Source organism: Suillus plorans (assembly GCF_016647745.1).
Source record: "Suillus plorans strain S12 chromosome Unknown HD556scaffold_11, whole genome shotgun sequence".
In the NCBI taxonomy this organism is placed as follows: Eukaryota; Fungi; Basidiomycota; class Agaricomycetes; order Boletales; family Suillaceae; genus Suillus; species Suillus plorans.
This window is the reverse complement of record NW_024537395.1, coordinates 131,948-145,487: the sequence shown is the minus strand read 5'-3', so window position 1 is coordinate 145,487 and position 13,540 is coordinate 131,948. Positions and strand designations below refer to the sequence as shown.

The 13,540-nt window shown below is 47.7% G+C and overlaps 3 protein-coding genes across 3 annotated transcripts; 1 reads left to right on the top strand and 2 right to left on the bottom strand.

The window, feature by feature from the left end:
- Positions 1 to 9,080: 9,080 nt before the first annotated feature.
- On the bottom strand, positions 9,081 to 9,956 carry HD556DRAFT_1439657 (uncharacterized protein; the record flags this gene model as incomplete). Its single annotated transcript, XM_041305991.1, has 3 exons — positions 9,081 to 9,452; positions 9,503 to 9,750; positions 9,806 to 9,956. 3 exons carry the CDS (start codon positions 9,954 to 9,956, stop codon positions 9,081 to 9,083), a joined length of 771 nt encoding a protein of 256 aa, XP_041163649.1.
- Positions 9,957 to 10,477: 521 nt separating this feature from the next.
- HD556DRAFT_1305493 (uncharacterized protein) lies at positions 10,478 to 11,331 on the top strand (the record flags this gene model as incomplete). Its single annotated transcript, XM_041299796.1, has 2 exons — positions 10,478 to 10,978; positions 11,020 to 11,331. 2 exons carry the CDS (start codon positions 10,478 to 10,480, stop codon positions 11,329 to 11,331), a joined length of 813 nt encoding a protein of 270 aa, XP_041163648.1.
- A 635-nt stretch (positions 11,332 to 11,966) lies between these two features.
- On the bottom strand, positions 11,967 to 13,009 carry HD556DRAFT_1457661 (Per1-like-domain-containing protein; the record flags this gene model as incomplete). The annotated part of the gene is made up of 3 exons (XM_041308155.1): positions 12,570 to 13,009; positions 12,061 to 12,515; positions 11,967 to 12,029 (listed from the first exon to the last, which is right to left on the bottom strand). Exons 1-3 carry the CDS (start codon positions 12,985 to 12,987, stop codon positions 11,967 to 11,969), a joined length of 936 nt encoding a protein of 311 aa, XP_041163647.1. The 5' UTR covers positions 12,988 to 13,009.
- Positions 13,010 to 13,540: the final 531 nt, after the last annotated feature.

The following is a 13,540-nucleotide window of genomic DNA, read 5'->3' as shown; positions in this document are numbered from 1 at the left end:
GCGTGAATGAAGTCCTCGTCCAATAGGATTTCCCAGCAGGAATGAAACAATTCCCTGCGACAGTGGGCTTGAAGGGACGCTATGCCAGTCTTTGATATGCGAAATAAATTACTGAGAATATCTTTCATGCTATCGGGAAGCTGACTTCATCAACAGAAGGCAAGTGTGCTGAATGCAATGAAAACTCACTGACGGCAAGAATCCTACTAGATGGCAAGCTCCTGATTTGGGTGACGACCTTGCATACTTGGTCAGATTTCCGAAATATAAGTAAAGCGGCCAAGCTTTGGCAGTCCCAAAGTTTGCCAGATGCGTGGCATCAGAAAAGAGCATCAGACCGGCGATGACACGCTCCAGTGAGCACCCATGCTCCCTGGGCAGCTTCTGAATGTGGTCCTGAGCTTCCAACCATGCATCGGAGGTGTATAGCTCGTCGAATACCCGCTCTTCATGGCCGTCCAAAGGGTCTTTCCACAGCCATTTGAAAGGGAGGAGATGAAACGCCTGAGCTTGAACATCTGCGAATGCGGCACGCATTACTTCAACAAGAGCGCGGTAGTGGAATCCAGGAATGGTATAGGGCTGAGGGCCGTCCTCCTTCGACTTCGTCGGAATGTTGATGGTAATGTCAGTCTCAATCCAATCATCAGGGAAGGTTACTTTTTTCCCATCCTCATCTCTATCCAGCTCTCGCAAGTTTTGCTTCACGGAGAAGTCTTCAAGGTGCTTGGGGTCAAAGTCTTCCGCCAGTATCACGTCCTTGACCAAGCGCGAGACTTTCGTTTCAGACAATAGAGCACTCCCGGAATTCATCCAAGACATAAGTCTATGGACCGTCATGTTAGGAAAGGGGTAAGGAGGTGGGAAAAGCTTTTGTTGAGAATCAGTTCCTTCAAGTTGGCTAACCGTTGGAGACGTCCTTGCAAGTAAGGAGGATGGGATCAAATGATCTGGCTCGAAGGAGGGACGACGAGGGTACAATCGACAAAGACCGAATGAGTTATACGCGGTCTGTAGAGTGTCCCTTAGCGTTAGAAGGACTCATCGAATCCTGGATTGAGCAGGCAATGAAATCGAGGTTTGAACTGGTGAGACGTTGGCGTTATCCAAGTGGTGGAGGTCATCTTGTGAAGGCTCGACATCGCGGAAGGCTTTCGGAATTCTTCTCATAGATAGTCTAGTTTCCTCTGGAAAATATCAACTCATTGATAAAACAGTCGCTACTCAAGGAATACTGACCTAGACCATCATGATAATCCGAGGCGTTCAAGTTTGGCTCCACATTCTCTATCTCCGAGTCAACATCAATAGGAATACTTTCAAGTTGCCATTCAAGTTGCTTTGAGTTAGGGGGAGTCTGCGAGTCTAAGACGCTGGAGACACCTTGCAAGCTGTCAGCCATAAACATGGGCCTGCGGAGCTTGTCAGGAGCAATTGGCTTCAAACTTGGGCGGTCCTTCACATGTCAGACAGCAGATAGTATTCTCTGAGATTACGTTGAATGACTGAGTTCAAGTTTGAAATAGATAGAACACTTACTGGCGTATTGCTGAAAGGGGGCAGAACCGAGCTTGAAGAAGCAGCCTCTTTTGCCCGGTCTTTTCTCCTTTGACTGGCTAGAGTACTAGATCTCTTATAGAAATGGCACGTCGCGCGATGCCTGCTGAGTCCTCGGTTGTCGGTCGCCCTTTTCCAAGAGCAACCCAGAGCGTCACAAGATACCATTACAAGAAACAAGAAAAGGCCAGCCCAGAACGTGCGCATTGTGCGCTGGGCATAAGCAATGCAACCGCGTGACTAGTAGTAGTAGGCCTGAACCGATGGTCAGTCACAGTCACGGTAGTAGCAGTCAAACCAGTAGTACTAATTAGGGCCCTCTGTCACGGTCAGAACCTTGCAAATCACATAGGAACAGTAGGACGAAGTCTGAACAACTCGAGGTTAACGTTGAACGTTGAACCTCCGTGACTCATCTAGTAGGCTTTATAACGCGCCGCCAGGTAGGCTGAGTGTTACACATCTCGGGCTCAGGGTTGAAACGAAGCGTATTGACGATTATGCAACCATTTGATACGGATCCACTTCTCGAAATCAAGCTCAAACAAGTGCAAGAGGTGGGATTAGTATCGTAGTCTATATATATGTGTGTACTATACCGGCCAACAATCTAGTCTAAACATCCTCACAGCGGGGACATAAATCATGCTGCTCTTCACGAGTATACGTCCAGCACCGTGGACACTTGCTCGAAGATGCAGGTCCAACGCAAATTGCTAGCTCTAAGTCCGAGCCTACGCAGAAGGAATAAGGCAAATGAATACCAGAAACAGCTTTCAGAAACATAGAACATACCGGGTATATCCATTGAAGAGACATAGGACCACGCGAATGAACTAGTGCCGAGAGAGCCTTCGTCCGTGATCTTGGCATCAGAAACAATGATCAGCGTCTTCAGGAACGTCTCTGCGCGCAAATACTGTTCAGTACTCACCCCCATCTCCAAAACATAACTGAAGTCTGGCATTCAGACCTTCTGGGATGCTAGGGGGTGCACTGGGTGATGTTATTGGTCAGCAAAATTCAAGATCAGAGCGGTTCGAGCGCACAAATCAACTACTTCATGACCTTGCTTCTCCAATGCATCACAGACCCATTCCAAAGTACGACGACATGCAGGAGAGAAAGAAACGATGCCTAGGGATATGAGGAACGAATGCAAAAAGCAGCGTAAAGGGGGCTGACCATCTTCCCAAATCACTCCAAACTTCAGCTTCGTCTCTTGAAGATTTACGGGTCGCCAAGGTAATGGAACGCACTGCGGCAATCATTAGGTCTGGTGGATGTTAGAAATGAGAACTTAGCGAACCGTATGGTCGTACTCCCATGGCCGCATCTCCACAACACGCTTCCAAAATTCTTCAAGGTCTTCCAGAGGAGTTTCGCGGGTTGTTCGGGAATGTCTGTGCCGTCTGAACCAGTTGAAGGAGCTGGAACTTTTGGGACTAGAGCTTCTTGAATCATGATCCCGGCTAGTGATAACAAGAATCAGAAACAACGTAAGATAAACAAGGTAAAGGACGATCAGTATGCCATAGGCTACCCAACCGCCTGCGCCTGCGCCTATTAAAATCTGAACGAGCTGTCAGCATTGGACTTCACGGAGACAGGTAGCCTTACAGTTGGGGTCGAAATAACTAGCAGCACGGCAACCACGATGCGTGCAAACGACGGCAAAGAGAAAGACACAGACATCGATAGAGGTACCGTGAACCTCACAAGCCCAAACGGGCGTGCACACCGCATACATGCGTCTGTCTTTGCGTCTGGGACCCAGACCGGGGGTAGGAAGGGCAAGGGTGCACGTTGAGGTCGGGCGGAAAGAGGGAGCCCTTCTCCGTGGTTTGGAGTTGTTATATTCGGTGTTTGCTGAGACGCTAAATCGGGGAGCTTTGGCTGTCGAGTGTCTAAAGTCGTATTCTCGGAGATTAAGGTGCGGCCTGGCTGAATGAAGTGTAGGGTAGGTGGAAGGCCGAGGGTAGCGCGTTGCAATGCGAGGAGCGAGAGTGTATGTGCATGTGCATGAAGAGATGTATTGAGAGATGATGTCACTGGTGATCGTTCAGTTTAGAGACACAGATGAATAAAGAAACTCACCTTTCTCAACAAGGGCAAGGACCTCCGCTGGCTCTCTCCTATTTTCTGACCTTATTCGACTGCCAGTGAATTGGAAGGACCTGCACTAACAAGCTGCATCACATTCTAAGAACCATCAGGTTTAAGGCAGACCCCTAAATCAATCTTTGATACAGAACTGTCAACATACGGTCACTAAACACATTTCCAGCTGCTTCAAGCTATAGTACTCTCCAAGCGTTTAGTAGACTCATGTGCGACTAGGAACGACTGTATCAACGGAATGCTAGTAACCCAATCAATACAGAGTTTATATCACATTAACATGTGTACTTACTGGTGCCAGAAGCACGCGGAGATCGGACGATCACGGTCGGGCTACCCACTACAGTGCCAGGACCGAAATACATGACACGCTCATGCATTATGGGGTGAGTTATTTGAGAGGAATAGGCTACTGAAGACGGTGTTCGCTGTGGCCAGAACCTGTCCTCGGGAGTGTTGTACGCTAGAGGACTGATCAGCATATGACAGTAACGAAGCTAGAAATGTGTCGCCCACTTGCTCCAGTCGCATCTTCTGAGTCGATATTAAATGTAGGTGACCCAACATACAAGTTGGAACCGAAAAAATGCAGCCTATGTTCATGTCTTCGCCTGGTCGTGCATGTAGACTATCCTGAGCCAGGGGTCGTGCTGTGTGGCGTCAGTGTTAAACTAGGAGTAAGAACGCCGTGGACATACCTGTGGAAGCACTCAAAAGCCAATCCGTGAGTTTTAGCTGCCCACAGCGTGGATCGCGTTCTTGTGTTCGTAGATATAGGGCAAATGGCGCGGGTGGACGGGAAAGGAAGGATATAGAACTTGGGAATGCGGTTATAAATGTCGTGTAAAGAGAGAGATAAGGTGATCAAGGAGGCTCGTTGAACTAAAAAAAGATCCCATACGATTGCACTCAATATGTATCAAGCACTTACATAGATCGTGAACCCCAGCCACTCGTTATCTAGTTGGTTGATAGAGTCTTTCCAGCGTGGGGCATTGATGATCTCGTCCACCCATACTCTCTGTACACGCTTATAGTGTTTACGTGGCCCATACCAGAGTATTAGGTTGAGGAGCCTGAAGATGAGTGTTTCGCGTTCGTGGCCCTCTCTGTAATAGATGGACCTGTCGGCGTCAACACGCACGCCAGGTTGTCCGCAGAAGTTTGTGAATTTGACTTTGGCTGAGCCTTGTTAGTATTATTCGTGAATCGAAAAATATATCCGTACTGAACAATCTCATGAACCGAGCTGTAAAGAGTAGATCAATATACTGTTGTCATTCATGGAAAACAACTCGCCTACAACACACACAGAATAAGCATGCATTTTATCGATGCTGCCTAGTTCAGCATTTAGTTTGGGTCGAAAATACACGGAGCAAGTCTAACCCTCAACACGGTCCATTAGATCCAGCATCTTCACTAGTTCATTGCCATCGAAAGGGGCCAGTGATGTATCTGAGGTGATAGTTTCTATCATGATCGTAAGATTCTGTATTAAGTTACAATCACATAGCCTGCCTGCGTTTGCATGAACAATGATTGCCCTCAACTCTTCGAAGATTCATCTCGGAAGGTATCGGTTGTGAGGATAAAGCTCGCAGTGATACCTAGAAGACTGTAAGCGTCGCTAACACGCTATTGTGTGCGAGTCAGTAAAATTGATCGAAAATATTTGTTCACTGAGCGTACTGATCCCTTGGAGAGTACTGGCCAGTATTGCGATTCCAATGAATACTCTAAAAGCAGGTGTTTAAGGGTCATCCAAACAGCAGTGAACCACCCACTTATATGACTGAGTTTCTTGGCTGCCTTGACGTTGAACAGAATCTCACCATGTGGTTCGCAAGTATATGAATGCGCCCAAAATAGTAGCCACAAGACTTGATGATGTTAGTACGACCTTTTTCGGTGTTGAGCTCGAGCACCAATTCTGTTCCATCACCGATCCTGGCCTGTACGTCTGATTGACTCTTTGCATAATCCTTGAGGGCTTTAGCCATCCCCAGGAGCCTCTTCGAATCCATCTTGCTTAGGCGCATGTCTGCATCTGTGAAAACTCTCTATAAAGTGTATGAGCATTTTAGAAAATCAATCTAGGGACACATGCTAACTGTCTCGTGGTGATAATAAACTCTGGGACCTTCCGGGTGCACAAAGTCGCGCCACCCACATTCATCCATAGTCCCTATGCTGAAGTCGTCTCTGGAATTGGGGTGCGAAGGTGGCGTCAGGTACAATGGATGCTGCGGAGATGCAATGTCCACTGGTACTGCGAGCGTACTATGTGGTCGGTCACCAGGCTGGTTGACATCTGTCGAGAGTGTATGGATCGTAGGTAAGCCGCTCGAACAAATTGCAGGGCTCAACTCTTCTTGAAGTCTTCTAGTTGAGGAGCTATCATGGCCGAGGCGAATACACATGTGTCCCAGCCTACGGAGTAGGGCATAGAAAATTCGCAATGTATAGCATGCTCGATGAAGTGAAGATTTCAACAAGAGTGCAATGAATCTAGCAAATTTGCGCAAGATGTCCGATGAGAAGGTGACCATGAAGATGAAATCATAAAAGCAGTCCACCGTTTGAGAACTAGGGCTCAACGTCATCGCCATCAACATGTGAGCACCACTACTCCCTTCAGTGGGGATAGGCGTAGAGAGCCAGGCTGGGATACCATGGAGGGTTGGGGAGTGGTGTGTAGATGGATTTGCTGATAAAGTAGATGGAGTACTAGAACCACCGGTGATGGACTGGACGGGAGGAAAGGCAGCTTCGTAGCACTCGTTGCATGCGCGTGCAGGTTTCGCTTTGGTGTTTTTGCCAGAAGGGGATTGGGAGGATGGGTCGGTGATGTAGAATGTCTGAGTTTAGGAGTGTTAGTTTGCGGCGTGGAAAACCAAAGGATCAACTGTAGCGAAAAAGCAAACGAATGACAGAGAAAAGCGAAACACAGTAAAACACAAGACTTACCCATCCAGAACACTCAGCACACACAATCCTTCCACAAAGCCTACAATGATGTCGTCTCAGTGGCTTTAAAAACAGATGTAGAACTGCCATCGCGCAGGTTTGGATGTCCGAGAGCGGTGAGATCCATGTAATAAGACTCAGCGCTCAGCTACTGACAAAAGTATGATGGTGAGTATTTGCCAAAAACTGTAGAGATGAGAATAAAATTAAGATTCTGGCCAAGTGCACAGCTTTACACTGATCGGCTGACGCATGGGAATTCGTTTGTGTTCGACAAAGCCCTTAACATGGGAGTCGGGGATGCGAGTCATGATCAGGTGATTTATTGATTTCAAATATTACTTCTGCAGAATCTGCACTAATGCTGAGAGAAGACGACTGCCTAGTAGTACACGTATTGAAGTTGGTACAATGGTTGGTAGCAAGGTATGTTATCATCACGATCGAGTATGAGTACTAATTAAATCTCAAGCAACCTGGCACAAGTAACCTGCTCGTAATCTTTCCATCGCTCCGAAAACGCTATGTCATGGGCGACTTTCTGGTTAATATAATGCTGCAGTGCGTCATACCGGTCTTTAAAGGCATCGGCCCCAAATTCAATGTCTACCAACCTTCCACTTGACAGTTCTGATAATGCACAGTACACAGCGACGATTGCTGTCGGCATCATGCTATCCAGCGTTCTGAGGTACCGTTGGTACCCAACTTCTTGAAGAGCATTGAGAATGATGTCCCATACCACCCTGTTCTCGAGCACATGACCGTCATTCCCGACGCTAAATTTGGGAGGGAAGATATTGTCGTCAATGAGGTCTTGGACTGTTTTTCTCTGGTGCTCGGGTTCAGAGATACCTGACCAAGGTTCAGGACGCAAACGATATCCAGTTTAAATTTTGGCCCGTGCGATTCTCTTGCAAGTGGTCATGATCTTCTTGAAAGGATCGGAAATTTTTTGGTACAGCGCCTTCTTATTCTTTTTGACCCATTTCTTTCTGGTCCCTGATGCATGGCCAAAACTTGGAAGTGAGTTCTTTTTTCAAAAAAGAGACACGCATGCTTACCTGCCGGTGTATGAGGGCAGATGGAGTTGACCGCATTATTCAAAGCTTCCTCGACTAGCTTCTTTCTTGCCTTCTGATTTAGGAGGCAGTGAACGTTGACTGCATAGTCAATCACGTGGTCCAATGCAGACCGAACGATTTCCACGTGCAAAGGATCATTTACAGCATACGAGGGGAGTAGTGGTGGTTGGACCATGGACGGTCCAGACTCGGGAGCTTGGGACTATGCAACCACGACTCCGTCAGCAATTTAGCTGCTGCACATCCGCTGCGCTCACCTCATGATCCCCAGGTTGGTGTGAATATGGGTGAAACAGAAATTGGTGAGTTCTCGTCGATGCTCTGTGGTTGCGATTGACAGGAGGCGGTAAGGGCTCCCCCAGAGGTTTTGGTTCACCCTGGAATTCATGTGGAAACGTTGACACCCCATCCGTAGATAGGACCGGCGGACAAAAATTGGTCAGGTAATCGCCGATGTTTAGCCCGGTCTCTGCGTTGAAGGGCTCGTTGTCGGGATCATGCGGCCCAGGTTGACTTGGCGCTTGTAAGCGAAGCGCAGTCCCTGGGTCGTCAACTGTTATGTGATCAGAAGTGTTATGGTTGAGCCACTCTTCGATCGAAGATGGCAGGAAGTCAAGGGGGTGAGTCTCTTCTTCCCTGGTAATCAACATATTTGATGTCTCTGTGCTAGGCGGCACGAAATCGCTGTAGAAAGGGTTGGGGTGTGGTGGCGGGTAGTCGTGGTGATCGTGGGGGGTCAATTCATCGTTGAACAGGCTGTCCAAGTTATACTCATCGTTAGAAAAGAAATCTGACTGCTGGTCATCGCAGGTGTAAGCGGGTAGCATCGTTGTGGTAGACTGATGGTGGGATGATTAATCAGTGTTCATACCTCCTTAAAACCTGATTTCTGTGATAGGAAAAATGTATTGAACATTTACGAGACCATAAAACTAATAGTAAATAAAACTGCGATGACAACGAGGCTCGCCAGGTCTAAATCCAGTTGGTTTGTACGCCCAGGCAGTTTAATTTTTCGCTTCCTCGATCAGCATTGAGATCGTCACCTGCGCGATACTCCACGTTGTATGAAGCCCATCAGAGCAATCATCAAGTCTTTTCAGTCAAAATTTAATATTCGGACGGTTGCTTAAGACGTAGTACTTTACAGAAGGCGCTTACAAGCGAGTGCGAAGAGTGTAGTTGTATAACAGAAGTATGCAGTAAGTTTCAACGTACAAGTGCCTAATTCATCCATCAATCCCCGCTTGACTGAGATGTTCGTTACTCTTAGTAGAGTGAGGCCTGCAAATACGTCAGTGATTAAAGGAGGGAATCATTACTTGAAAAAAGGCTTACCATTTGTCATCAGGACTCGGCCTTGATAATGCTGTCCTTTAGAAGGGACAGCTCTGCATCAGCTCGATGAAGAGATTTTTTGTCCCTGTCATACGCGGCAGTAACGTGTCTGACATCTGCCTTGACAGACTTCAGTTTCTGACGGTCAACAATCATATCAAGCAACCAGCGTGACTCCTCCTCCGCTGCTACGAATTCCATTTCTGAATTGACCATGGTTGTTTGAAGAAAAGCACGCAGCCTTTTGGTCTCCTCGAGTTCCCATGCCGCGGTGAACATGCGCATGCGCTTGCGTTCACGAACTGCTTCTTTGTAGTGCACAGCATGACGGAATGAGTCGGGTGAGAGCTGTTCTATTTGCCTTGTATACACATCCTTGACCTAGGTACATGTGAGATGTTGCCAGAGCTATACACAACAGCAGGACCTACCCTGAGGCTCATCGACTCTGACGAATCGTCACTATTAGAGGGTCTGCCTAATAATTTAGAGCCCAGGCACTCCTCTTCGAAACTTGGGGATGTCCGGCGGTAAGGGTGGGAGCCTCGGTTGCGTTGCCTCTGAGAACGGCTTAGAGTTGGTGACCTATGAGGGAGGATATGCGCGCATCCCGTACGGTAGGAATGTTTAGAATCAGGCGTCAAAGCTTCTTCAGCATCTGAACCCGAGGTTGTGGTGGCTGTGGTGGTCACATTTGAGTCTCTTGACCATTGCATAATGTGCATTATCAATACCTGATTCTGAAAGCCCGGGACTCGAAGAGCGTGGAGAGCGTGGAGGTGAGCTGTGATGATTATAGGAGTCCACCTCGTCGGAGGAAACTGTAGGGGCTGCAGTGGGGCATTTAAATTGGCCTTCATCACAGGCAAGAGTTATTGTGTTCATTCTTCGGCGACTTGGATGGGTGTTGGGTAGCAGAGCATGACGAATACACAAGTGATTAGTAAATACGAACCGGAGTTTGAAGAATTACCGTAGCAGTGAATACCAATAACAAATGATCGAGCCATCTGATTTGTCTGCGACACTTAAAACTCAGCTCTTCCCAAAAATGGTATTTGAGTGATTGACGGAATGGAAAATAGCTTCTCGCTGTCACAGATTCTATTCGGAGCTCACCGGACGTAAAGTTCAACGGATTATGACTCGCTTTGGAACTCAGAAGATGTCAAAAATGGAAATTGCTTGCGAGTTCTAACTACGCGTTGCAACGTGTGATCAGCGCGGAGCGCCATATTACACCTGATAACGGTTGAGAATTAGTAAACCAGCTCTTTCTAAAGATGGGAACTTTTGCTTCATGGCACGATGTTACTCACACTTGGTATGATGGACGCCCAGCAACACAGCTTAATACGTATAAGAACTCGTCAGTTTATAGTCATTAATTCTTTACCAGCTTTAGCATGTTACGTCCCAATCCATACACAATTAGCGGCACCCATTCCTCCGAGTCTTGGGATGAGGACCCGATAGCCCGTGTCCAACATGATCGACAGCATTACGATCATGATGGATTTTCCACATCTGGGAGTGGTGATGGCGCGTTGATGTTCTGTGAACCAGATTCATCGTGTGAAAGCATAACGAACCCTTTCACTTGCTCACCTGAAGACTCTACCACCACCCCTCCAAGTCTTATGGGCCCGCCCTTGCGTGAATTTTCACCTTCTCCCGTCAGCGGCTGCGGTGCTACAAAGCATAGATCTGGCTCGGAGTTGTTACCAATCACTGCTCCAGCCATCAAGAAGAAGACTTGTGCACCTGGCCTCCGACGTGATGGCGCGGTCGAGCAGTTCGAGTGGACGAGCCTCCTCAGCGAGTCACAGCGCAGCCCATGGGCTACAAAGTATAGCGATAGGGGTAAGGCCTATAAGGACCTTCAGCTGGACAGGGAGAATGTAATGGTAAGTGGTGCAGCTACGCTTGATTTTTTATGGTGACCTAGCTCCAGGGCGCCATTGACTTGAAAGTCGAAGCCGGCTGCGCAGGTGGCGAGGCTATGACATTGCAAGTCAAAGCCTCTCCTGCTGTGAACGTTCGTTTGACGACGAAGAGGGGGGTGGATTGCGCCAACCTCCCCCACTCCAACAAGGAGAACGGTGGTCCAGCTCCAAAGCGCATCTGTCGGGAGAAAACCGGCACCGACTGGCAGACGGTCCTTGACCTTGTTAAGTATGGCCAAGAACGGGACGGCGATGGCAAGGGCAGTGGGTCGAATGGCACTCGCGCTGAGCAACCGCCGGTGCCACTTCCTTAACTTCTTCTGCGTTCACTACACGCGTCGCGCACATCTTCCTTTACTGCTGCATGCTATTTAGATTTGATTGTAGTGTTGCTATGACGTCATACCCATTGAACCACGTGATACTATTGCAAATACAACGTCAATAACACAGATCAGTGAGGTAACAAGAACACTATAGGTGAAGAAATAGAGCGCACGATGGGAATTTGATGATGGCGAGGGAAACTATTTCTCCTGGGCTGTAGCAGGTTCCAATTTCGAGGTTAGGAAATAGTACAACAATATTTATACGGTGGGGCTGACAAGTGACAGTTTCGCAGTCTTGATGAGAGTGGAGCCCAAAGTCCGACCCCTACAGCAACATTCTATCCCCACAGGCGTCACTTCATGGTGACCATGGTATCGCAACAGGCATTTTTGGAGATCGAGTCATCTGTGATGAATTCCTTGGATACAGTTATAGGTGCGGTATGCTGAAGCGAGGAAGTGAAGATGCTAACGATGTTGCAGTTTCTCTACTCGTGCTTGAACAGAAACGGAGAAAATGCAGTCATTGAACAGGTTAGAGCAGGAGCTTTAGACGTCTGAACAATTTATCTAGATTCCACACCATTAGTACACAGTAGTCGATAAAACTAAATATGTCTTCACCTTTTTGGTTCCCTCCATCCATCATCCAACGAATATTTGATCAGGAAGTCATACCAGAACTTTGTGATAGGCGCAGTACTGAGGTGCCACAAGGCATGAGCCTTCGATGATGCGACCCCAGGGAGGGAAGTCGAAGAGCTCTAGAGCAGTTGCAGCCGTCGTAAGAACAACAAAGACTGCTACCTCAGATGCGTATGATGGTCTGTACGTTTTTGATTTGAAAGGAAAGTGTCGAATGAGGGGTAACGATACGGGAAGGGAATATAGCAGCCACAGCAGATTATGCGTGAAGCCAACAGTGAGGTTAAATGCCATATTATAGCTGTAGTCAAACTGTGGTAGAATGCTGAGATAGGTGACATGGGCAAGGTAAACTACAGTGCAAATGGACGACCATAGAACGTGAACGGGCGTGCGCTGGATATGACCATCCTCACGCGAACGGGTGGGGTATTGATTGAAGAGCCGTAAAACCGTGTGATACAGGGAATATAAGATGACGAGAGCAGCAGAGAAGTAATCCAGTTTTTCTGTGTTTGGCAAATCTTCAAGGAATCAATAAGTAGGAGAACGTGATCCTGCATAATTTGAGGGCAGACCTCTTGTGTGAAACACTGCGAACCAGAGCCAGGCATTAACACTCACTATGGTGCATGTTAAGTAGTAAGATCGCATCGGGTGGTCACTTGGTATTTTGCTGCGAAGCTGGCACCATCCTTGGATATGATAGTACATATTCCACAGTGAGAACGCGACAGAGGCTGGCTCTTGCATTCCGAAGAACCGCCAAAAGATTGCGATACCTGTGAGCATATGCATGTACTGGTACTTGCAGTCATCTGTACACGTCCAACATGTCAGTCTGAGGCCAAGTGAAAGCGTCGTCTGAGGATGGCAATAGTCTCCATAACATGCAGAGACGCAGTTCTGAAAGTTTGATAATCTGTCGCCAGAGGAAGCAACGACAAAAACGAGAAATGGAAGGGTTGCCAACACCCAGCGATACGCGAGCAACATGATGGTAAGAACACTAGTATCAATTGAACACGGTACTCTTGTTGCCACGTGACCTTAGCCCTTGGCCCGACGCGTCAAACGCGTCTTTAAACATCATCCTCACCATGCCTTACGTTTGCTGTTACTGCAAGACCAACAATTGTGGTGGAAACCTGACTGCTGTCAACACTGCACGCTCTCATGGTGGACCAGAACTTCAATAACTCAATTGCTCCATCGATCGGAGCTCTCCGAAGGATCTTCGTACGCAGCAAGCGCACAAAGCACACGAGCTACCGCATCTTATCTTTTCGCAGATAACATTTCTAATACTAAGCGTGGTGCAGCCAGATTACCAGACATTCATGGTTCGTGCCTCACAGGCGACTACCTTCTCATCTTCTGCCTACTTCGATGATCGGGGGCCGCACGGTACTGCTCAGCCGATAACTGAACATGTCAATGTAAGTTACCTCCTCTATTAATGAGCTGTTTTTCCTAGAGATGAATAAAAGCCATTCGTAGATCATTCTAACGACGTCTGGTGCTGAGAAATCGGCCAGTCAGTGAGTCT